This window comes from Setaria viridis, chromosome 9 (assembly GCF_005286985.2).
Source record: "Setaria viridis chromosome 9, Setaria_viridis_v4.0, whole genome shotgun sequence".
NCBI classification, from domain to species: domain Eukaryota; kingdom Viridiplantae; phylum Streptophyta; class Magnoliopsida; order Poales; family Poaceae; genus Setaria; species Setaria viridis.
The window spans coordinates 10,213,110-10,236,071 of NC_048271.2; the positions used below are offsets into that span (position 1 = coordinate 10,213,110).

The 22,962-nt window shown below is 46.9% G+C and overlaps 3 protein-coding genes across 5 annotated transcripts; all 3 read left to right on the forward strand.

Moving 5' to 3' along the window:
- The first annotated feature begins 372 nt into the window (after positions 1-372).
- LOC117839597 (single myb histone 6) lies at positions 373-6,151 on the forward strand. 2 transcript variants are annotated; one of them, XM_034719977.2, is made up of 7 exons: positions 373-885; positions 2,240-2,442; positions 2,597-2,823; positions 2,907-2,991; positions 3,799-3,882; positions 4,429-4,776; positions 5,889-6,151. In XM_034719977.2, the coding sequence occupies exons 2-7, from the start codon at positions 2,293-2,295 to the stop codon at positions 5,901-5,903; spliced, it is 909 nt and encodes a 302-aa protein (XP_034575868.1). In that variant the 5' UTR covers positions 373-885; positions 2,240-2,292; the 3' UTR covers positions 5,904-6,151. The 2 variants fall into 2 exon arrangements, with proteins under 2 accessions (XP_034575868.1, XP_034575869.1); XM_034719978.2 differs by having other exon boundaries at positions 2,243-2,442.
- A 4,761-nt stretch (positions 6,152-10,912) lies between these two features.
- Positions 10,913-16,157, forward strand: LOC117837401 (BTB/POZ domain-containing protein At1g30440). 2 transcript variants are annotated; one of them, XM_034717014.2, is made up of 4 exons: positions 10,914-11,472; positions 13,391-13,460; positions 13,884-15,071; positions 15,244-16,157. In XM_034717014.2, exons 1-4 carry the CDS (start codon positions 11,414-11,416, stop codon positions 15,811-15,813), a joined length of 1,887 nt encoding a protein of 628 aa, XP_034572905.1. In that variant the 5' UTR covers positions 10,914-11,413; the 3' UTR covers positions 15,814-16,157. The 2 variants fall into 2 exon arrangements, with proteins under 2 accessions (XP_034572906.1, XP_034572905.1); XM_034717015.2 differs by lacking the exon at positions 13,391-13,460 and having other exon boundaries at positions 10,913-11,472.
- A 2,624-nt stretch (positions 16,158-18,781) lies between these two features.
- LOC117837403 (cationic amino acid transporter 1) lies at positions 18,782-22,841 on the forward strand. The gene is made up of 2 exons (XM_034717016.2): positions 18,782-19,538; positions 21,255-22,841. Exons 1-2 carry the CDS (start codon positions 19,115-19,117, stop codon positions 22,637-22,639), a joined length of 1,809 nt encoding a protein of 602 aa, XP_034572907.1. The 5' UTR covers positions 18,782-19,114; the 3' UTR covers positions 22,640-22,841.
- The last annotated feature ends 121 nt before the right edge of the window (positions 22,842-22,962 follow it).

Consider the following 22,962-nt stretch of genomic DNA (forward strand, 5'->3'; position numbering starts at 1 on the left):
GTGGTAATGGATCATGACTTTTATGCCTTCTTTACAATTCAATTCGGCTCTATCTATTTTTGTTCAAAATTATATAATTTTATAGCTCAGTTCTTATTGAACTCAGACTTTGCCATCCCTACGGAGGACGCGTAGAGATTAGGCTGACAGCCCGCAGGTATGCCTGTTTCTCGCACTGCGTGAAACCGACACTGTATTTACTAAAGAAAAGCAGACGCAGTACAAAATACTGTAGCGCACCGTAATCAGAGGCTCCCGTTGAGCAGAGTTTTGAGGTTACACATGCAGAGTCAAGTGCTGAAGTCATTTGTTTCGAAAAAAATTGCGTTAAAACCTTTTATATTTATTATCCAACGAGCGCCCTTCCCCCAAATCCAAAGGAAAAAAAAGGAAAAAACTGGCTTCGTCTTCCTCCCGCATTGCCGTCCCCGACCGCATCGCATCTTCTTCCTTGCGCATCGGAACCTCGCGCATCCATCGCGTCTCCCCCGTCGACCTCTTCCCCCACCCGCCCTGCTGCCGCCCCGTGGCCTCCGGTGCTGTTGTCCCCTGCCACACCGCCTCTGCCGCGCCGCCCACACATACCACCGCCGCCACTCATCCCTGCCCTCCCCTAACCACTCCAATTAGCCTCCCCCGCTGCTTACCCTTCCCATCCGGCCTCCTCCGCCACCCCCGCCTCCCCGCCGTCCCGCCCGCGACCCGCGACCCGCGACCACCGCCGGGCCGGCAACCACCCAGGCTTCTCTTTAGGTCCCGCAGCCACCAAATCATCCCCACCCAAACCCCATAGCCCGAACCCCGAACCTAACTCCAGTCCCAAGCTCTACCGGAAAATCGCCGGAGCACCACGTCGCCGGAGCACTACCATCGCCGGAATCGAAGGTTCCCATTCTTACTTCCTACATCCCTTTTCCCCCCTTCCATGTTTAGCAACTTCCCCTTCCGACAGGGTTCTATTTATGAATCGAGAGGGCTCTCGCGTTACGCTAAAACGAGTAGTTTTTCCGAATCTTTTAAGTTCTTTGCTCTGAAACAGTATCCTGGTTTCTGGGGAAAGTCAATGTCCACTGTCCACCATTTCTCCTCTTCGTTTCAGCGTCCCGGTTTCACATATTGATTTGATGGAAAGTCTAATACATGGATTAAACATGGTTTTGTCATACTGGTCTGCTTGGCAGGACCTGTCACGTTGGCACTAATGCGAGTCCAGTGTGCTGTCTTATTATAACTATTCATTTATATGCCTAAACCACATTTCCAGTTTTTGATGATGAATGAGCAAAATAGGTTAGATGCTCTTCACCTTCTACTTTGATAGTTCATCGAGTTTGTTACATCTGGCACTCAACAAAAGCTTGAGCTACTTGGAACAAATTCATTTTCATGCATATTCAGAAATAATATGATTTCTTTTACAACGGTGTAATGGAGACCTTCAGAGGGAGGGGGGCATGGGCATTGCTAACCAAATTCCTGCTCATGTGTTATTTCCTTTACTGTTTATGTTATACTTCTCTCCCTTTTTGCGAATTATGCTAAATGAAATGTCCCTGTTTACTCGGAACATTATTAGCACCAACAAAGGAACATTTTATGTTTTGCGCTAATATTCCTTTGGTCTGTTTTAATATTTTAGATGGTTATCACATGATGTTTTTGACTTAGCAATGGATTTCTCATGTATCAACTATAAATGCATATAGCTTTGAGGAAGACAGTTCAACCCGCCAGTCGCCACTTTTTATGTTTTACTCAAATTATTTCTGAAAAACTAGTAGTACTGAAGTTACCTTAGTTCGCCTATGCAACTTTGACTAGTCAAATTGCATAGGCCATTCTTTAGTTTAGTACCATTTCAACTAGCATGCCACTGTGAATTATTATTATGGATGTGATAGGCTGTAATTGATGTGAATGATGATGGAGCCTATGAGGTACGGTATGGCAAATATTTTCTTCATTGATTTCTAGGTTTGTACAGATTCACATGTTACCTCCCAGCTTCCCCCCTATTATTTGGTATATTCAAGTTGTAGTATGAATCAGGTTTTGCTTCAGCTAAGAATGGCTGGATGTTGTACACGTGAAAAGAATCATTCGTTTCTGTTCAGTATTTCTTGCATATGTTAATTTTTTGTCAAAATATTCTTGTAATGGACATTTTCAGAATACTCAATACTTGCCATTTTCAGAATACCAGTATTTGCAATGTTCTAATGGATTGAATTCATCTTAGAAGGTGCACAGTTGTGTTTGCATTGTACTGGTCAGAGGAGATTAGGACTAAGCATGGGGGCTCCAAAACAGAGGTGGACATCTGAGGAAGAGGCTGCTCTTAGAGCTGGAATAGCAAGGCATGGAGTTGGAAAATGGCGCACAATATTGAAAGACCCAGAGTTTAGTTCCACCTTATGCTATCGCTCAAATGTTGACCTCAAGGTTCGATTTTTTTGCTTTCCTTTTCTTACCTAAGCTTGTTTTAGTGAATGGATTCCAAATTCTCTATTCATTGAAATTATGAGTCATTTGTAAATTTCTACATTCTATCTTCAGTCTCAGTTTGCATGCTTCAATTGTACTAATTACTACTTAGGACAAATGGCGCAACATGAATGTAATTGTCAGTACATCGAGTTCTCGTGACAAGGGAAAGACTGCAGTGAGGAAAACACGAACTACTCCCAAGAATAATGATCACACCGTGGTAATCAGCACAGCAGTTACTTCTGATATTGATGACGAGATTGTTGATGAAAAGCCTATAGCAGCAGTGCCTAGTGAAGCACAGAATACATCAAATCCAAAGAAATCTCACTCGAGGTATATGTATAAGCGTAATCCTCAAATCTGGCATTTAGCTGCTTCTTTGGATGCTCCATCTTAGTTTAATAGCTTTCCTGCAGACTAGATAATATTATAATGGAGGCTATAAAGAGCTTAAATGAGCCTACGGGGTCTCACAGAACTACTATTGCTAATTACATAGAGGTATGGATCCTTCTTTTGTTCCTTTCCAGTATTAGATCTATATGTTCAATGGTATGCTTACAAAATGAGCATTCCTAATGCTGTGTCTTCTGTAAGGATAATATCTAACATCATTGCCTCCTTCATCCATGTTTATCTACTTTTATTATTCCTTCATTTTTGCTTCTCATGTAAAAAAAAAAAGTGCAGCCCTGGTGGCCGCTTTCAGACTCCTTTTCTTCTTAAATATAATGATGTGCTCTTCCCTGATCGCTCGAGGGAAAAGAGTGTTCATTTTTGCATTTTCTGTATATATTTGAGTTTTCAACTTAATATTTTACATAGCAGTTATACATGACGTTTATCTTTGATTTAGTCTCACAAATCAGATTAGGCGGATCTACCCAGTTGCCACAACTTTTCCTGTTGGCAGGCTACCTAATTAGGTGGCAGTGGATGGCACCATTCATATATGTGTGGGCTCATTATGCCTGAAAACTGAAAGCATAACCAAAATTGCAAACACAGTTTTGTACCAGATTATCAGAAACTAAAACCACACTACATGTCTACACATAACCTAATTGTATTATACCAAAAGAAATTAGTGGATCCAATTGTTGGGGAAATCTGTTTACCTGAGATTTCCTGTGTCTTTTTGTGCAAGAACCGCAACCAACTTTGTGTTCACCCTCTTCCTGCTTTGTGGGAGGCAGGCTGCTGTATTGTATCTTCTTGCCAAGTTCTGGTGTCACTTGAATTTATCATGTTTACACTTGCTATTATTTGCTACAAATAGAGTCAGTTTCTTACCCTGGTTTTGTGTAGGAGCAATATTGGCCACCTAGTGATTTTGATCACTTACTATCTGCAAAACTGAAGGACTTGGCCACCAGTGGAAAATTGATAAAGGTATGCCTTACTGAGAAAAACAAGCTAATTCCATAGGTGACTACTATGCCATTGGGTGCATTCAGTTAATTATGTGGTGTAATTACATAAAACTTTTGCACAAAACCTTCATAGTCATATTTTTAATGCAACTGGAATAGTTGACATACCATATTTGTGAAAACAGTATTTATGAAGGTTTTCGAAGATATCTATTATAGAGAATATGTGTGTGCCCTACTGCACTCACATGCATATTTTTACTAAAAGGTTCATGCACTTGTTTAGGCATACACCGTCGATATACTCTTTGTCCATTACTATAATGTTGTGCATACACATGTTTGTGACCTGGGAATTTTGCTTATAATTAGCAAAATGCCATCTTTCTATGGTGTTCATGGCTCATTTTTTTTAATGCTTAATGTTCTTGCTTTAAGCTAATCAGAATGTGATATTTGTTACACCATGAAAACGGCTATTTGCTATCTTGGCACTAGACAATAGTTACTTCTCATGCTAAGAATCTAAGAGCATTTCAGCATGTGACGCTTGGGAAGATTGCAGGTGAATCGCAAGTACAGGATAGCACCTAGCTCGCCCAATTCAGAGGGCCGAAGCCCCAAAATGCTTTTGTTGGAAGACGTGCAAAGAGAGCCTGTCAAAATAGGGAGCAATGATAGTAAAACCCTTACGAGATCTCAAGTTGATGCCGAATTGGCACGTATGGCGACAATGACTGGTGAGGAAGCTTCAGCAGCAGCTGCTCGTGCAGTTGCTGAAGCAGAGGCTATCATGGCAGAAGCTGAAGCAGCAGCAAGAGAAGCAGAAGCTGCAGAAGCAGAAGCCCAAGCTGCACAAGCCTTTGCTGAAGCAGCGTTTTTGACACTGAAGAATAGAAACACTGCAAATTTGGTAATAGTTCTAGTCCATGGATCCCTTTGTTATATGTCCTATTGTCCTTTCACATGTTGAACCAAGTTTCATAATCCCTTCTGCAACTGATTGGTTACTTCTGGTTACTTAAAGAAAATCCTGAAATTATCAAGTTTCCATATATCTATTCTGTTGTTCAATGAATGTTATGATTTCCATTTGCACTTATGCCAACAGTAACAAAACCTAGTCCCAATCCCAAGCAAGTTGGACTAGACTAGAGATGCAACTCAATGAGCCACAAATAAAGAGAATAGAAAAGTGAAAAAGAAAAGGTATTAATAATAATAGTTGTTGCAAATAGTAAAGGCACTTATGACAAGGTGTGAAAAACATTCATTTTAACTTATTTGCTTGTTCTTGTACTAAATCATGCATGTTATTTAAGATTAAAAGTTGAAAACTAAAGTAAAGTTCTTTTTTTGTGTGTGGGGTAGAGTGAAAAGTGAAGTCTGCTGTACAGAGTTTTGTTAGTGATTGTAGCTGCTGTTTTGGAAAATTTCCCTCCTCCCCACCTCGCATATGTGTTCATAAGGATAAAATGACAGTTTCTAACATCTGTCAAAGGAACTTGCTTTGGTTTTATGTCAACTATTTTGTAAGACAACTATTCCACTGCACAATGTTTGCATTTTCTGATACTGTGAGCCATCTGCAAAAGAAACCTAGTATTGAACAGCTTTTCAGTCAGAAAGTTTATTGTTATTTTTGTGTATACCCTGAATATATATGGCATATAATTCTTGCGTGCAGTTTTGTGACCCATGTTTAGATATTAAGGATAAAAGCATCTACCGAGCCCTTTGGAGAAAGCAACCCCTTAGCAGAGTGTTAGTCTTTTGCTTTTGTCTTTGCGAACTCTCTATTTGAATTCCCTACATTATTTTGAGCATGTGTCCAATCCATATTGGACAGCTGTACTATCAGAAACAAAATGATAACTGGCCTGTATTTGCGCTTTTACTCTGATTACATAAATACCAATGTTCCGTTATGCTGCGATGGATTCGTTGATCTAACAAACAAGAAAGAAAATTGCTACTGTGATGTGCTTCTCCATGAGATTCTGACGCCTTGGTGTTAATTCGCAGATGGCCCAAGCTTGATGCTACTTGGAGCTGTTCGGGAGCAGCGTCACCGCAGATGCCAGCTCCTACCTATGTACAATTGTACATTTGTACTACTCCATGATGAGTACTGTTGTTGGGTTAAAAGCTGCTGTCTCGGTGGTTGTATCACCCTCTGTTACTGGGAGAGCCATGTGAGCTTCAACGCATGGTCACCGGCAACGATGGCCCTCCACTGTCCTGAACACGCTAAACTCTTTGCCAATGTCAAGTGTTCCGCTGACGAATTGCAGGATTGCATTGTGCATCAACAGCGTTCGCATTGCTGCGCTGCCTGCCAACAGCCGGACCGGGCGCTGAAAAACGTTGGTCCAACGACGTGGATCCCTGCATATCCTCATGCACCTAGGGCGCGATTGGTTCGCTGCCTAGAGCAGCCTGGCTCGCATCCAGTAACCGGTCTCTACTGGGACAGGCCCTGTGCATACAAGACTTTGGTGATTGGTTGCATGAATGTGCAGGTACAAGATAAGCACATCGGATGTTTGGTTTCTTCTAATCTTGCATGCGCCCTTACCTGCCGCGCACGTCCTCGCGTCCCGCGCGAGCCAGGCTGCCGAGAAACGCGTTTCGTTTTCGTTTTTGGGGAGCCAGGCTCGCTTGGCCGTTTTGCACGCCGAGAGCCAGGTTCAGCTAGGTATCCAGCCAACCACACTCTCGCATCCTGCATCTCCAGAGCCAGGCTGCGCTATCTACAACTAACCAAACGCGCCCTCTAATTGACATGTTTCTTGGTTGGTTCGGGTCAGGTGGTGGAGCCAAGCAAAGCCATCCAATCCGAGTGAGATTCATCTGCCTCGCGGTTGCAGACTTGCAGGTGGTGGTGGATCCATACAGGCTGGGATGGGGATCACGCATCCCATCTCCTATCTTCCTTTCAGCTGGACTCGGTAGCAGTGGGCACGCTTTCTCTGTGGTCTCGGACAGCTTTGCATGACAGTATCCGCAAGGCATGTGATGGGCTGATGGCTCCTCTTTCTGGTACCAAAACGATCGTCGTGGAAGAGTACAGTTTCCGTTTCGTGCCGGCGTTTTCTGGAACAGAATGGGTACGTTCCGGCCGTCCAGGTGATCTCTCCCAGTTTTTCAGATCGTTGCGTCCTTGCTGTGACCGCGACAGGACTACCCGAAATTTGGCCTGTAACAGCTACTGCAACTTAAGCAGTGGCCGGGCGTGAGGAGGATCACTGTGTCGCCCAGCTAGTGCGGTGTCCTGTTATCTACTGTAGCGCGCGCCGGTGGCGCATGGGTGCGCGCGAGCCGTCGCCCGCGTGGACCAAACGGCAAGCAACCGCGCTAGCACATCTTGCTCGGCGTTCCACGGGGAACCCTGGTGGCTTGCTGTGACCTGCTCGCGCCCCCGTGCACGGCGGCAGGCTCGTCTAGCCAGCGGCCGCCCAGCGCGCTGACCTCGGGCACGTGCGCGCGCGGCGGCCGGCGTGGGGCGAGGGCAACGGCTCCCGCACGCTCAAAGCGAGCGCGCGGCGGCGGCCACGTACGCCGGCCTACGCTAGGGGCGCACGGCTCCCCGTCCGTCCCAGGTCCACGTCCATGTGGTACGGCACGATGCGTGGCGTGAACGATGTCGGGGTGGTGGACAAACATTTGCTTGCGCTGAAGGCCTTGATTTGTTCTTGGGAATGTTGCGGCCGATCGAGAGTCATCGCCCGTACTGCTACAATGGAAGCTACAGATTTTTGGTTCTTGTGCATAGTCTAAAATGGCATCTCGAGGCCAGTATGGACTAGGGTAACGAGTTAACAACCACTTACGACATTGTAGGCCATGTTTTCTGCTTCAACCGGTAGACTGTAACTAGTTGTTACTACCAGTCATAGTACATTGATATTCTTTTTGTGGCTACTTTAACTGACTATTAAAGGCATGAGGTGGTTTCCGCTTTGTTTAATAGCCCACAGTGGAAGAATATCGCAATAATATCTTGTTCTTTACGCATGACAACAATGGGCTCATGTTTGAAGTAGAGGGAGTAATATTTTTTTGAAAACTGGGAGTAATATTAGGATTGGAGTCATCTTGTACGTTGTGACACACGTGTGTTGTCAAATTTCTTTTGCACAAACATAGCCAAATTACACTACGGGCGCCGCCCAATTTACAAAATCAGCTACCATTTCACCATGTATGTAGCCAATCGAGAAATGGAGACAGACCTGAAAGTGAATCTTTGAGAGGGGGGAAAGGGAATTTCGCACCGTATTTCCACGATCTACCTACCGAAGGTCCAACGGTACGGTGTTACTGTGAAAAGAAAAATGTCGCCAGCTAGCTAGCACGTATGTCACTACGAATACGTACGTTTATAAATTTTAACGGTCCCCTCTCCTCTGCTACGATGGACCACGTCAACCATACTTGTACCGGATCTACTGACGATACGTTTAATAATGGTATAGTATAGTTCTTGATTAAAATTTTGTTTCGCCAGAATCTTTGTGGGGAAAAAACTAAAATTAGGCGTCCCCATACCAGCCACATGGGCGACCAATTTGACAACAGTAGGTAGTAGACTAACGTCTAGATTAAAGAAAGCGAACGTACTTAACATGCAGGAAAATAATTGTTAATAATACCCTGTGGAAATGACACATTTGTCCCCATGTAATCCTGACACACAACGCGCATGCAGACTCTGGATTTATGCTGCGCAAAATACACTAAAACTATTATCTTTTGATGAATATAAATTCCAGGACTTAGAAAGATATGAAATATATAGTCTTTGAGGTGCAGGCCTTAGAAAGATCGGAAATGGCTGCACGAATTAATTCCAGGCGTCATCTATGTTCAAATAGAGATGATTACGATCAAAAACGGATCCCACCTTGTTCACTTCAGCTTATTCAGCCGGTTTATCAGCCACCGAGTATTTTTCTCTCACAACAAATCAGCCGTTTCAGCTTTTCAGCCGGTTTATAAGTTCAACCGAACATACCCGGAATAGCTTACCCATAAGCAACAGCTACAAATTCAAGATGCAGTGATGTTGTCCACACTACAATGCGCATGTTTCACAAGTATTTTCCTTCTACTTGTAAGTTAGCAAACTCTACATGCTGGCACTAATAATCTGATGAGAAATCAAACAAAATTTTAACTTACGCTTGTTTTAAGACCAGAAACGGCTACTTAAATTAATTTCGAGCTTTATTTCTTTCTTTATTTTTCTTTCATACAATACGGACACACATTCAGCGCACCGGCGCATACACACATCTATCCGCAAAAGCACGGTGGGTACGATCTGACTCGGAATAAATGGGTAGTACTCTAGTAAACACCGACAAAAGCCAAGATGAGGTGATATTCCTATTTTGTCCAGACTGCATTGAACGGTTAGTACCACGCTAGCATGGCAATTCACGTTTCTATAAAAGAATAAAAACACATGCTTAATCCTACTTCGCCATCCTTCTTCCTCAAAAAATTTGTGAACATTTACACAGCTTTTGAAAGAGATGGAAAATCAGAGAGAGAAAAGGGCCACTGCACTGCAGAATGGCAAACCCGGGACAAGAGAAAGCGCTTTCCAGCTTGTTTGTCCACCCAGGAAACCTTTGGAACCCTATTTTTTAAGCTCCGACGACGGCGACGTGCCAAAGAGTCAGACGACGCGGTCGCTAATCCACGCCCGTAAACCCCACATGCCGAAGCGTAAACAAAAAAGGCTGCGTGGGGCTACACTACAGCGACTCTCTGCGCGCGCGGCCCCAGATTTCCAGAACTTTTAATGCGCCCCTCGAGCTCAATTAATTACTCCACCCTGCCCTGCTGCGCCCACAGTCCCCCACGCCCATGCACCCACGCTCCCGAATCCCAAGCACGCGCACGCATCCGCCGTGGAGCAGATAAAAACTTGTTTTCTTCCTCCCCGATGATTTTCTCTCTCTTGTTTCAGACGATTCCACCTTTATTTTCTGCCGTAAATAATTAAGGAAACGCTCATCCTCGGTTGCTAATGCTTGGCGACTGTCCTTCTGCACCGTCTCCCTTTGCCGCTTTATGGCAGGAGGTCAGGAGGAGCCTGTTGACCCGATTGATGGCTCTCGGCAGCTTTCGGGACGGACTGCCCTTTGCCTTGTCTTCTTCCTCCGTTCCTTTTCGCTTGCACGAATTCTTTCTTGGGTGATTTTACCGCTAGACACTGTTCAATGTCCATCTTTACGGCAGGACACTATTCAAATTAAGTATTGGTCAATGGACATATTAGACACCAAGGTTATTATAATAATAATTTTTCTGTATGTGAGGAGGGAGAACGAGTGAATGGACAAAAATACCCTTGCTTGCTACTGCCACGTGGATCCTCTCTTATTATTAATATTAGGCCTGTTCGGCTAAACTTATAAGCCGGCTGAAAAGCTAAAACGATTGATTTGTTATGAGAAAAAAACACTGTTCGGTGGTTGATAAGCCGGCTGATAAGCTGAAGCGAACAAAGATATTAATAATTTTAACCCCTTCCCTCTCTCTTTCCTCACCTCCGTTCCAGGATGACACTGCTGTTGTGCCACGCGTTGACATGTCTCACCCCCGAACTTGGGGTAGTGGTTCATGGTAGGGGCACTTCGATCACCTTTTCTCTCCTTCCTCTGTTATAGGAAATTATATTATAATACTTACAGTATCTAAGAGCAAATATCCACATCTTAATGATGTCTACCGGCAAAGATCAATTTATACATTGTCCATCAACAAATATCAACATGGGGAGATGTCCACCGGCAATCCCTCACTCCTATCGTATACCTCCTGTCCTCCACTGTCCACTCCTCCGCTCGCCTGGCACAGGCCTGTTGCCACGTCGACTGCTCCAAACAATCAAAATCGCCCCCTTTATCTCCCTTTGCCCCTAAACAAAGTACTGTAGTACTCACGGAAGCAAAAAGAAAAGCACCTCCACCTCCACGAACCACGATGATGAGAGCGCCGGCGTGATCCTTAATCATCTTAATTAAGCGCACTCAAACCCACATGAAGAGGGGAGTGGACGAGGGAGAAGACAGAATAGAAACTGCCTTGTCCCCTTCAACTCTTCAAGCAGCCAGCCGCCTACTACTCCAACTCCACGCAGCCTCCCCATCCGGCCATCCCCACCCCCACCGCCTGCCTGCCTGCAGCTGCAGGCCTCCTTCTCCTCCTCCCCCGCTGCCCCTGCTCCGTGTGTGTGACCACCCCGGCATTAACTGCCCGCATTGGTGGTTTCCCGGGGTGGTTGGATTAGGTTGCGGCCCTGCCCAAAAGCAGGGTTGCAGACCAGAGCTCTTTTGGTTTTGGAGAGAGGGGGAGCTAGTTGGGAGACAGAGACAGGGAGGGAGCTTGGAGTTGGAGCGCGGCCATGGTCTGAGCTCTCTCGCGGTGGTTGCGCGCGCGTCATCTCCGCCTCTGCGCTCCGCGACGCTCCTACTTAGCCAGGCTCGGCTGCAGGAGGACGACGACGACGAGGGCCTAGCTAATCTCCGGCCGGGATGGCGTCCATGAAGCTCGGCTCCAAGCCTGACGCCTTCAAGAGGCAAGGCCAGGCATGGTAAGCTCCTGGGTTCCCCCTTCAGCGCTTTCCTTGTCGTCCTCCACGAGTTTCCTTGTGCCAAGTGAATGGTAGCGGTTTTTGGCTCTTTGCGTTTGTGTGCGGCGGTCGACTCCCGGCCGCCGCCGTGATAGCCGGATAGAGGCAATTGGGCTGGCTCCGTCGCCTCGTCTCCTCTCTCCTCCTCCTGCTACCTGCCGTCTGCCGAAGTGCCGATGCCTCCGAATTCGGGGATTCCGGTGGGTTCCTGCTCGAATCGGTGCGAATTTCGTACGGTCCCGTCTGAAAATGCCACGGGTCAAACTATTAGTTTGGCCGTACCGCGTGTCGTCGCGGCTCCTCCCGAGATGCATTCATCTCGCGTTCCAGACCTCTACCTGATGCTAATTCCAGATGGCGAGGGCATTCTCAGGCCTTACGAGGCAGGCTGTTGCCTTCTGTTCGGTTCAGTTCCTGTGTGTCTGTGCATCCGGAGTTGCCTCTGGTGCTTCGCATTTTGATTTCTGCAGTAAATAATTGGGCTTTGCTTCTCTTGTTTCCCCTTGTTCTTTTGCTCGCCCAAAGCATGGAAGCAGAAGAAATCTGGGAGCAAGGACTGTTCTTTTGTTCAAATTGGTGGTTTAAATTGGTCGTAGGGTACAAGAGCTCTGTCTGTGAGCCTTTTTTGGATAGAGGGTCACTGGGATCCAAATCCATGAGATTCAGTTCAAATTTTGAACTATGACCCAAGTATTCCTAGACCATCCTCGCTGCCCAACCGGGCCCTCAAATTGTCAGAATTCTAAGTTTGGCTGCACCGTGCTTGGATTTGTTCTGTCCTGCTCATAGGCCCCTTATTGCAATTTCCAACTGCAAAATGTTGGATTGCCAGAGCTCTTTTCATGTACGTGTGTTGTCATGAGTAGCTTGGTGTTATTCTTCACAATCACAATAAAATGGGCTCATACATTTTGGTAGTTACATGTCCTGCATGAGTGCCTTATTGCACATACTAAATGCATTTAAGCATTGTGGGTGCAGTTAGTCACATGTTATATCGACAGAAATTCTAGTTAATTATAGTTGACTGCTTCTGTCAATAGTTTATGGGTGGGTGTCATGGATCCACATCACATTAGTTGGCAGTGAGATGTTATTGTACCTAATAATGGAGACAGATGTAACCATCATGGAATTATTTAACCTGGAGCATATTTGGACTTGGTTTCGTGGGGCAAGTCTGAATGTCAAACTCATCAATCTTCTTGACTTCTTCCAGCTGATTGCTCCCAATTATTTTGATGTGCGCTTAGAGGGGCCACGGTGATTTTGTGTTCATGGATAATATCCATACAGAATATATGCCTTTTATCTTAATCTGTTGGCCGGTATTCATTTACATCACTTTAGTTGGCTGTGAGATGTTATTGTACCTAATAATGGAGGCAGATGTAAACATCATGAAATTATTTTCCAGGAGCATATTCAACCTTTGGTTTCGTGGGGCAAGTCTGAATGTCAAAGTCATCAATCTTCTTCCAGCTGATTGCCCCAATTATTTTGATGTGCCTGTGCTTAGAGGGGTCACAGCGATTTTGTGTTCGTGGATAATATACATGTAGAGAATCTATGCCTTTTATCTTAATTTGTTGGCTGGTATATTGTGTTTTTTGGGGTCAGAATGATGTTGCAAACATACCTGTATGTATTTACACTTGACTCTTCAATAGGTGCAAGTACAACATTATTCCCTTGAGTTGTTTGTAGGAATGGTGTACACATAATTTGAAATTGACACTAGCCATTTGGTGGTGTGCGCTTTATTGTTTTTAGTGACCTCACAGAGCCTCATCAAAGATATCTTTCAGATCTTCTCACTAGAATAATGTGCTGTAATTTAATCTGAAGTCTGATTGTTCTTCTGCTTGTGAACCTCTAGGTTCTGCACAACAGGACTTCCTAGTGATGTTACTGTTGAGGTTGGGGATATGTCCTTTCACCTTCACAAGGTATTTTGCTTTTATGCGGATCTCTATAACCCATTAAGTATGCCCATCCTATTAATGAATCCTAGAATTGATACTATTTAGAACTTTATTTGTTCCAGTCGATAGCTATGAAAAACTGTTCAAAGTACATGGGGGACTCCTAAAACTTGTGTAACTTGCTAAAGTTCTCTATCCAAATCCTGGTTGGACAATAAAGGGTTCCTTGATTTGAATGAAACTCTCATCATAATATGTTTGACTGCTGTGCTTTCTGGGTAAATTAGCTTCTAGTGGCATTTAAGAAAGAATGTGAAAATGGTTACAAACTTTTTACTATCTGCCCTATACTTATTTTTTTCCCTGAACTTGATAAGCTCGTATGCCTTGAGTGAACTTCGCTATATTTTGTCTGTATTCTTCTGAATGATGTCTATCTCATTGCAGTTCCCTTTGCTTTCAAAGAGTGCCTTCCTTGCACGATCGATAGAAGAGAATTCAGACCAAGAAGAATGTGTCATAAAACTAAATGACATTCCTGGGGGTGCCAAGTCATTTGAGCTAGTCGCAAGGTTCTGTTATGGTGTGAAAATAGAGCTTTCTCCTGCAAATGTTGTCTACCTACGATGTGCCTCTGAGCATCTAGAAATGACTGAAGAGGTAGCTGAGGACAACCTGATTTCGCAGTCAGAAATCTTCCTCAACCAGGTGGTTCTCCGCAACTGGAAAGATTCCTTGACAGCATTGGAAACATGTGATGACTTACTCCCTCATGCTGAAGACCTTCAGATTGTGAAGAGATGCATCGAGTCGTTAGCATCCAAAGCTACTACTGATCCAAACCTCTTTGGATGGCCGATAAGGGAACATGGCATCATGCAAAGTCCTGGTGGCAGTGTACTGTGGAATGGGATCAGCACAGGAGCAAGGCCCAGAAACTTCAATGCAGACTGGTGGTATGACGATGCTTCATCATTGAGCTTCCCCATGTACAAGAGGTTAATTTCCACAATGGAGTCCCGAGGCATCCGCCCTGAGATAATTGCTGGTTCTTTGACATACTATGCCAAGAAGTATCTCCCAGGACTCAATAGGCGTCATAGCATGGGCACAGTGCCTCTTACTGCTACTCTATCTGAGGTTGAACAGAAAAATTTACTTGAGGAAATTGATAGGCTATTGCCCGTTCACAAGGGTATAGCATCAACAAAAGTTCTGCTTGGGCTCCTTCGCACAGCCATGATTCTGAAAGCCAGCCCCACATGTATCTCCAACTTAGAGAAACGAATTGGCATGCAACTGGACCAGGCCACTCTGGAGGATCTACTGCTGCCAAATTTCTCCTACACAATGGAAACTCTGTACAATGTTGAGTGTGTGCACAGGATTCTTGATCATTTCTTGGCAATGGACCAGGCTAATGGCGGTGACTCCCCATGCTTGGATGATGTGATGGCATCCCCGTCCTTGACACCAATCACAAGTGTAGCCAAGCTGATTGACGGCTATCTTGCAGAGATTGCACCAGATATCAATTTGAAGCTTCCTAAATTCCAGGCTTTGGCATCTGCTGTCCCTGAGTATGCTCGGCCATTGGATGATGGACTCTATCGTGCCATTGATATATACTTGAAGGTACATTTTATAGTCTACTGTATTTCACAACTGTAGTTACACTGCTTCTTCATTTGCCTTGTCATAAAATGAACATTGCACAGAGTACTACTGAAATGTCTGCATGACTTGTCTAAGGAAAATATATCTTTGTAGGCTTCCAAGTATTAAATGTTATATCTTCCTTTTACAGGCACACTCCTGGCTATCAGAAGCTGAAAGGGAGCAGCTCTGCCGCCTGTTGGACTGCCAGAAGCTCTCCCTGGAAGCATGCACCCACGCGGCCCAGAACGAGAGGCTGCCGCTGCGCGTGGTGGTACAAGTCCTCTTCTTCGAGCAGCTCCAGCTACGAACCTCGATCGCCGGGTGCCTTCTGGTCTCCGACAACCTCGAGGGGTCCAGACCCCTGCGGAGTGGCATTGCAACCTCCGGCGAGGCTGGGGGCTGGGCCACTGCAGTCCGGGAGAACCAGGTTCTGAAGGTGGGCATGGACAACATGCGAATGCGGCTGGCCGAGCTGGAGAAGGAGTGCTCAAGCATGCGGCAGGAGATTGAGAAGCTGGGTGGGCGCAGCAGCAAGGGTGGTGGTGGTGGGTGGGCCTCCCGAGTCGTGCCGCGGCGGCTTGGCCTGAAGGTGAGGTCGCAGATGTGCAGCGCCCAGGAGGGCTCCGTCAGCGAGCAGCAGAGGAGCATGAGTGCCAAGCTCGACAAGCTACAGGCCAAGGTGACGAAGCAGAAGAAGCAGCTGGCCGCGGATGCCTGAAGTGAAGTTCTGGAGACTCCAGCTCCATGGCCTGACCTTGTAATTTTAGCCCGGTGTTAATCGCTTTTGCCTCTTTTGTTGCCTGTAGTAGCTGCTAGGCTAAACGTCTGAAGTGCAGTGGTTGAATCCGTGGGTGAGAATCCGAAGTGCTCCCGTGTTTTGACTGAAGTAGCAGCTGTGATCAGTAGCTGTAACTGTAACGACTTCGTCTGCTTACTTGGCAACCGTGATCTGTGACATGTCTGCTGTTAGTGCTACATGTTTATTCGCAGAGCATTGGCCACTTGAATTGTTCGCCTGTATTGTGATCAGCCAGCATCAAATACGGACAGCCATGAACTGAACTGGAGACTCCCTTTACCTTACAAGTTACAACAACAGTTTGCTTGTTCTGCAGACTGTTCAGACACAGAAGTCCAGGGGCCTATTCGCTTCAGCTTATTCAGCCGGCTTATCAGCCACCAAACAGTATTTTCCTCTCACAACAAATCAGCCGTTTCAGCTTTTCAGCCGGCTTATAAGCTGAAGCGAACAGGCCCCAGTGTTCTTACCATGACTGATCGAGTAGCACGAGGTGTGAACTGGAGAAAGATGGAGCTAATGACACTGCTGAATTCAGTTGCTTATTTTGACTTGTGAAGGCGAAGCCGGTGTCCGTCTCTCTCTGATTTGAGTGCGGGATGTGCAAATGGGCATGGAATTTAGAAGTCTTCGGTTTAACTAAAAGTGACATCAAACTACAGAGAGAGAATCTTTGACCTGCTGAGCATTTTGTTGCTTGAAGCAAAGCACTCTGGACAGATCAGATGGATTTCTATTGGAGTTGCCAGTGAACCAAATGCAAATACGTACTAGTTTCTTTAGTTTTTTTTAGGGCAAAGCGAATCAAATTGTTGAAGCTGCCGGAAGCCACTCTAATTTTTGTGCCTCCCAAGCAGATTATGAATCCAACCCAAAAGACAAATGCTTAAACTTGGAAGCTTATTTCAGGCAGAATTGCGACGTCTTGGGTTATGCGCTTATGTGCTAGTGAAACTCGGTGGACATGTGAAACGGCGCTAAATATTGGTTTTCACGTGGTTCCTGGGTGACAGGGTGAGTGGCACAAGTTCAGGTCGTCGTCGTCGTCGTCGGTCGTTCAGGTCGTCGTCAGTCGATACATATTCTGGTTGCCGGAAACGTAGAGTGAATGCTGGGGTATCTTGATATCTCCACTTCCTTTTCTTTTTCTTTTTCTTTTCTCAACTGTTCGGAAGTGACACCATCTCCATCTCTCTGTTTTTTTTGGAAGCTGTTAGCAGCTACTGACAGTGGACGGGCGCATTCAAAATTAATGCCGGATTCTTCTTGCTTTCCCTGTCAACTGATTGCACCAGGCCAGCCGTCACACTCGAGCGTTCTTAATTTCCAAAGGTTTTGCTCGGCTCCTGCGTCCTCTGCTCTGTTCACATCCCCAGCAAAGGGAACCGGTCCTCCTCCTGTCCATTACGATTGCCGGCGAGTTTTTGTCCGATGGTTTGTTGTTTTGAAGAAAATACTGCACTGATCCTTCGTGACAGCTGACAGGTTATAGGCAGCAATTAGCCAAGTAACCAATGCTTTGTTCATCGCGTACTCCGACGGGGGACATGTTCTCATCTGCTCCTGTTGTCATGTGCTGTGAATTGGGTAATCTGGGAAAATCCATCCAAGAGGTGTCTGAATCCCTGCGATGCAGAAAAGGTTGGGATCCATCCATCCATCCAAGGTGTCTCAGGTGTGCAACCTGCTATGCCAAGTTCAGGAATCAGGATGTCTAAAATTTTGCTTTATTATTCACGCGAAAAGCAACTGGGCAAACGGCACTATTGTACTCATTTCGATTTAGTGCGTGAACAACTCTGGTCTCAGCCGTACAAACGTGTAAATATATGATGTGACTAACTTGACCAGGAATAATGAGTAATTAAGTGCCTTATAATAGTTTGATTTTGACAAACTGCAAACTTGATCAAATTTAGAATAGTTTGACTTATGATAAACTTATTAGATCCCTTATAGGACAGATGTACATATTAAATTTTGGATTTAATGTTACTACTTTGTACAGTATGGTGTAATCACCCGATTGTATTGGTTAATTTTTTTGTGAGAGTGATGGTTGGTTAGAGAATGAGAAATTTGTAAATTAGTAGTAATTTTAAATATGAATCTAATCTTAACAAATTTGGAGCGTATTAGGTGGCTGAGAAGCAACATGACGGCTACCCAAATCACGGCCATTTTGGAGTAAGAATGCAATCTACCTATGAAGTCAACGTCAGAGTTGAGCCATCAGTGTAGTTGTGCGTCCAAACAAACGTCAGGCAGGCGCATGCGTGCAGGACGCGAATGGTGGCGCCAGCCAAAGCCCCGATTCCTGACCAGCAGCAAGTCAGTGTGAGCGCGCGCGCTGCGTTCCCATGTTGCTAGAGCGTTGACTCCGCCCGCCTCCGCTCGAGCTCGCTTCGTTGGATGACGCTCCTGCCGCTCGCAAGTTGCAAGGCATCGATCGCCCGGCCGGTGAATAATAATGCGGCGCTGGACGCATGGGAGATGATTATTGATCCCTCGGTCCCAAAACTACTATTTGTTTTGGGTTTTCATAGTTTTTTTTGCTACTTATCTAGACGAAATATATATCTAAGTGCATAGCTATCTAGAAAATGCAAAACGAATCGGGACGGAGGGAATAGAAAAAAAAAACTCTGCATCATGTCGTGTGCTGGAGCGGAATATACGTACATACAGCCTGCGAACGCGTAGGGGTCGCGCCGCGGGATCCACGGGATGCGGGTTGACTTGATGATTGAGGTGTCTCCGACTCCCGATCAGATGATCGCGTCGTGTCATCATTTTTCCTGATGGCGTGTGTGCTTCCGAAATTTCCAATGTTGACGTGCTGTACCTTTTTCGTTGAAATAAAACACCACACCACCCGAAACCTAGCTACTGCTGACACCGAAAATCTAACTTTGCAGACTTGGAGTCGAACAAGACAGGGCCTGCTGAGCACGCCGTACTTGTTCAAATTGGGACGTTAGGAAATAGAGTGCTCTCTTGGCTCTTGCCATCTCATCGCCAGCTTAGAAACCCGCGGCTTTCCTCATCACACCCCTCCCCTGTTAAAACCCCGTCAAGTATCAAAGATTCAAAGCCCATTGCCCCACTCCATTTTAATTCCCCACCTCCTCCTCTCCCTTTCTATATAAACGCACCCCACGCAGCGAGACAAACTATAGCCATTATTACAAGACAAAGAAGCCGGCCGGCAGACACAGCCATGGCGGTCGGCGACGACGCCAACGGCGGCGGCGGGGTGCGGCGGCGCCAGCGCGGGTGCTTGTGCACCAAGGCCGACTTCTTCCCGGAGGAGTCGTTCTCGAGCTGGTCGGCGTACGGCCGCGCGCTGCGGAGCACGGGCTCCCGGCTGGCGGACCGGCTCACGTCGCGGTCGGCGGAGTCGGCGGAGCTCCACGAGGTGCGCGCACGCAGCGGCGCCGACATGAGGCGGGACCTCACGTGGTGGGACCTGGTGTGGTTTGGCGTCGGCGCCGTCATCGGCGCCGGGATCTTCGTGCTCACGGGGCAGGAGGCGCACGACGCCGTCGGCCCCGCCGTCGTCGTCTCCTACGTCATCTCCGGCGTCTCCGCCATGCTCTCCGTCTTCTGCTACACCGAGTTCGGCGTCGAGATCCCCGTCGCAGGTAAACCACGCACCCTCTCGCGCGCAGCAGGCTTACAAGATCAATTACACAGCTTGTTATGTTCGCATGGCATGCTTAGTTGATTCATTTCCTTCATCGCCTTAAGATCAAACATCTCTCAGCCTAAGAAAAGAAAAGAACATCACGGTATTCATTAGCAGATGGACAGACTGTTTCTTTTTAAAATACAAATTGAAATAGTATTAGGTCGATGGATAAACATAAACATCTACTATGAAATGGAAAGATTCTTCTGCGTCTTAAAAAATATTCAGTTTGTTTTAGGGCTGTCGATTTAGAGAGAGAGAGAGAGAGAGAGAGAGAGAGAGAGAGAGAGAGAAGTCTAAGCATGGAGAGTGATCAAATGGAAAGATTCCAACTTGTAAGAAATTGATGGAGTTTCTTAATATTGTTCAGGCAGTGTGTGATTATGACCTTCCCATCTGGAACCAGCCTCGCTCATCGTATCCATGATCCATCCAATCAGCAAAATTTGTATGGACGTACACTAAACTGACAGAATTACTGAAAACACAGTATAACACCGGTAACTGGAGTACTAATTTCTCTTGGATCAGTACAACATGTCACTGCCACTGCCAGTACAGTGTGCCAGCGTTTACTAGTCCGTCTAAGGCCTGGTTTAGTTCCATTTGCTTATTTTTAAGCAAGTGTCACATCAATGTTTAGATACTAATTAGGAGTATTAAACGTAGACTATTTACAAAATCCATTACATAAGTGGAGGCTAAACGGCGAGACGAATCTATTAAGCCTAATTAGTCCATGATTTGACAATGTGTTGCTACAGTAAACATTTGCTAATGATGGATTAATTAGGCTTAATAGGTTCGTCTCGCTGTTTAGCCTCCACTTATGTAATGGGTTTTGTAAATAGCCTACGTTTAATACTCCTAATTAGTATCTAAACATTGATGTGACACTTGCTTAAAAATAAGCAAAGGAACCAAACGCCCCCTAAGCACCTTGGGTTTGGTCAATGGTCAGTGAGCAACTGTAGCTTTCAAGCTTTGTATAGTACATCTCGTGCTCCTATCCAGTTGCTCAGTCAGAATCAGGCTGAGACCCCCCCTCACATGGGCAGATCTGAAACTCTTTGAATCTTGAAAACCTAGCGACGCTTTTCCAAAAATAAAACTCACGACATTTTTAACTCTCTTCGTGCGCTGAAAAAAACACTTCAGCCTTGAAGGAAAAAATGGCGTAGTATGTCTCTGTCTGAGCATTCTCCTTGAGTTGAAGGGGGCAGATCGTACTTCACATCAGCAGGTCATAGTCTCATAAAATAAATCGTTTGGTCGAATTTTTCTGATCGTTGGCGACGAAAATTCTCTACTTTGACCAGACACTCTGCTTCTTGAAGCAGAACGACCAGGCAGTCACCGTATTTCGTTGTCTTGGAGACTGCATTGCCACTCATCTATCAGTAGCTTGGAAGTTCTTTGCAATTTGCTTGACGAGTAGTACCCAACTGGGAACGTCATTAGGTTGGCTTAATTCAAACAATTAGCCTGGCCATTTCAGCATGAGAGCATTACTTGCTTGATGCATTTTTAGTTTGCAGTCTGAAAAACCATGCGGCTAGCTTAGCAAGGTAGGATGTGTCGGATGAAACTCAACTGGCAAATGGCAATGACGTTTCTCTGTTCGAGAAATGCAAATCGTGAGTGCGTTTTCATTCGTGATGAATTGCAGGCGGATCCTTCGCGTACCTGCGCGTGGAGCTCGGCGACTTCGTGGCGTTCGTGGCGGCGGGCAACATCCTGCTGGAGTACTGCATCGGCGGCGCGGCGGTGGCGCGCGCGTGGACGTCCTACTTCGCCACGCTGCTGAACCACAAGCCCAACGACTTCCGCATCCACGCGTCGTCGCTCTCCACCGAATACTCCGAGCTCGACCCCATCGCCGTCGTCGTCATCGCGCTCGTGTGCGTCTTCGCCGTGGTCAGCACCAAGGGCACCTCCCGCTTCAACTACGTGCTCTCCATCGTCCACATCGCCGTCATCATCTTCATCATCGTGGCCGGGCTCACCAGGGCCGACACCGCCAACATGCGGGACTTCATGCCCTACGGCGTCCGCGGCATCTTCTCGGCGTCCGCCGTGCTCTTCTTCGCCTACATCGGCTTCGATGCCGTGAGCACCATGGCCGAGGAGACCAAGAACCCGGCGCGCGACATCCCCATCGGCCTCGTCGGCGCCATGACGCTCACCACCGCGCTCTACTGTGTCCTCGCCGTCACGCTCTGCCTCATGCAGCCGTACGGTGCCATCGACAAGGACGCGCCCTTCTCCGTGGCGTTCGCGGACAGGGGCATGGACTGGGCCAAGTACATCGTCGCCTTCGGCGCGCTCAAGGGGATGACCACCGTGCTGCTGGTCGGCGCCGTCGGCCAGGCGCGGTACCTGACGCACATCGCGCGGACGCACATGATGCCGCCGTGGCTGGCGCAGGTGCACCCGCGGACGGGGACGCCCGTGAACGCCACCGTCGCCATGCTCGCCGCCACCGCCGTCATCGCCTTCTTCACCGACCTCAACATCCTCTCCAGCCTGCTCTCCATCTCCACGCTCTTCATCTTCACGCTCGTCGCCGTGGCGCTGCTGGTCCGCCGCTACTACGTCTCCGGGGAGACCACGGTTGCCGACCGGAACAAACTGGCGGCGTGCATCGCCGCCATCCTGGCGACGTCGGCCGCGACGGCGGGGTGCTGGGGGGTGGACGTCAAGGGGTGGGTTCCGTACGCGGTGACGGTGCCCGCGTGGCTGGCGTCGACGGCGTGCCTGTGGGCGTTCGTGCCGCAGGCGAGGGCGCCCAAGCTGTGGGGGGTGCCGCTGGTGCCGTGGCTGCCGTCGGCGTCCATCGCCATCAACGTGTTCCTGCTGGGCTCCATCGACTACAAGTCGTTCATGCGGTTCGGGATATGGACGGTGGCACTGCTCGTCTACTACCTCTTCGTCGGCCTTCACGCGTCCTACGACACGGCCAAGGCGCTCGCCGCCGAGTTGGCCTTGACCGCCAAGGTGGAGGAAGGCGACGGCAAGCCGGCAAGAGGCGCCGTCCACAACGGTGATTACTGAACTCTGAAGGGAGATGTAGTCGTGGACATAAAATGGTAGTGCTAGTGCTTAATGTTACGACTGAAAACTATTAGTCGAACATAAGTAAGCTTGTACAAATCTCATGCGGTCATTAGACCACGCTTGTTGTGTAGTTAAATTGTGTTTAGTTCATGTTCGTACACTATTTGAATTTTATCCTAGAGATCAAGAGTTTCTGTAATGGCTCCAGTGTGCTCTCAAGCCTCATGTCTCATGTCCTCATGGTAGTGCGTTGCACAGCGCCAAAAGCAGAGTTGCGTGGAATTGTATCAATAAGAAAAGTTCAATCTGCAGGAATTGTA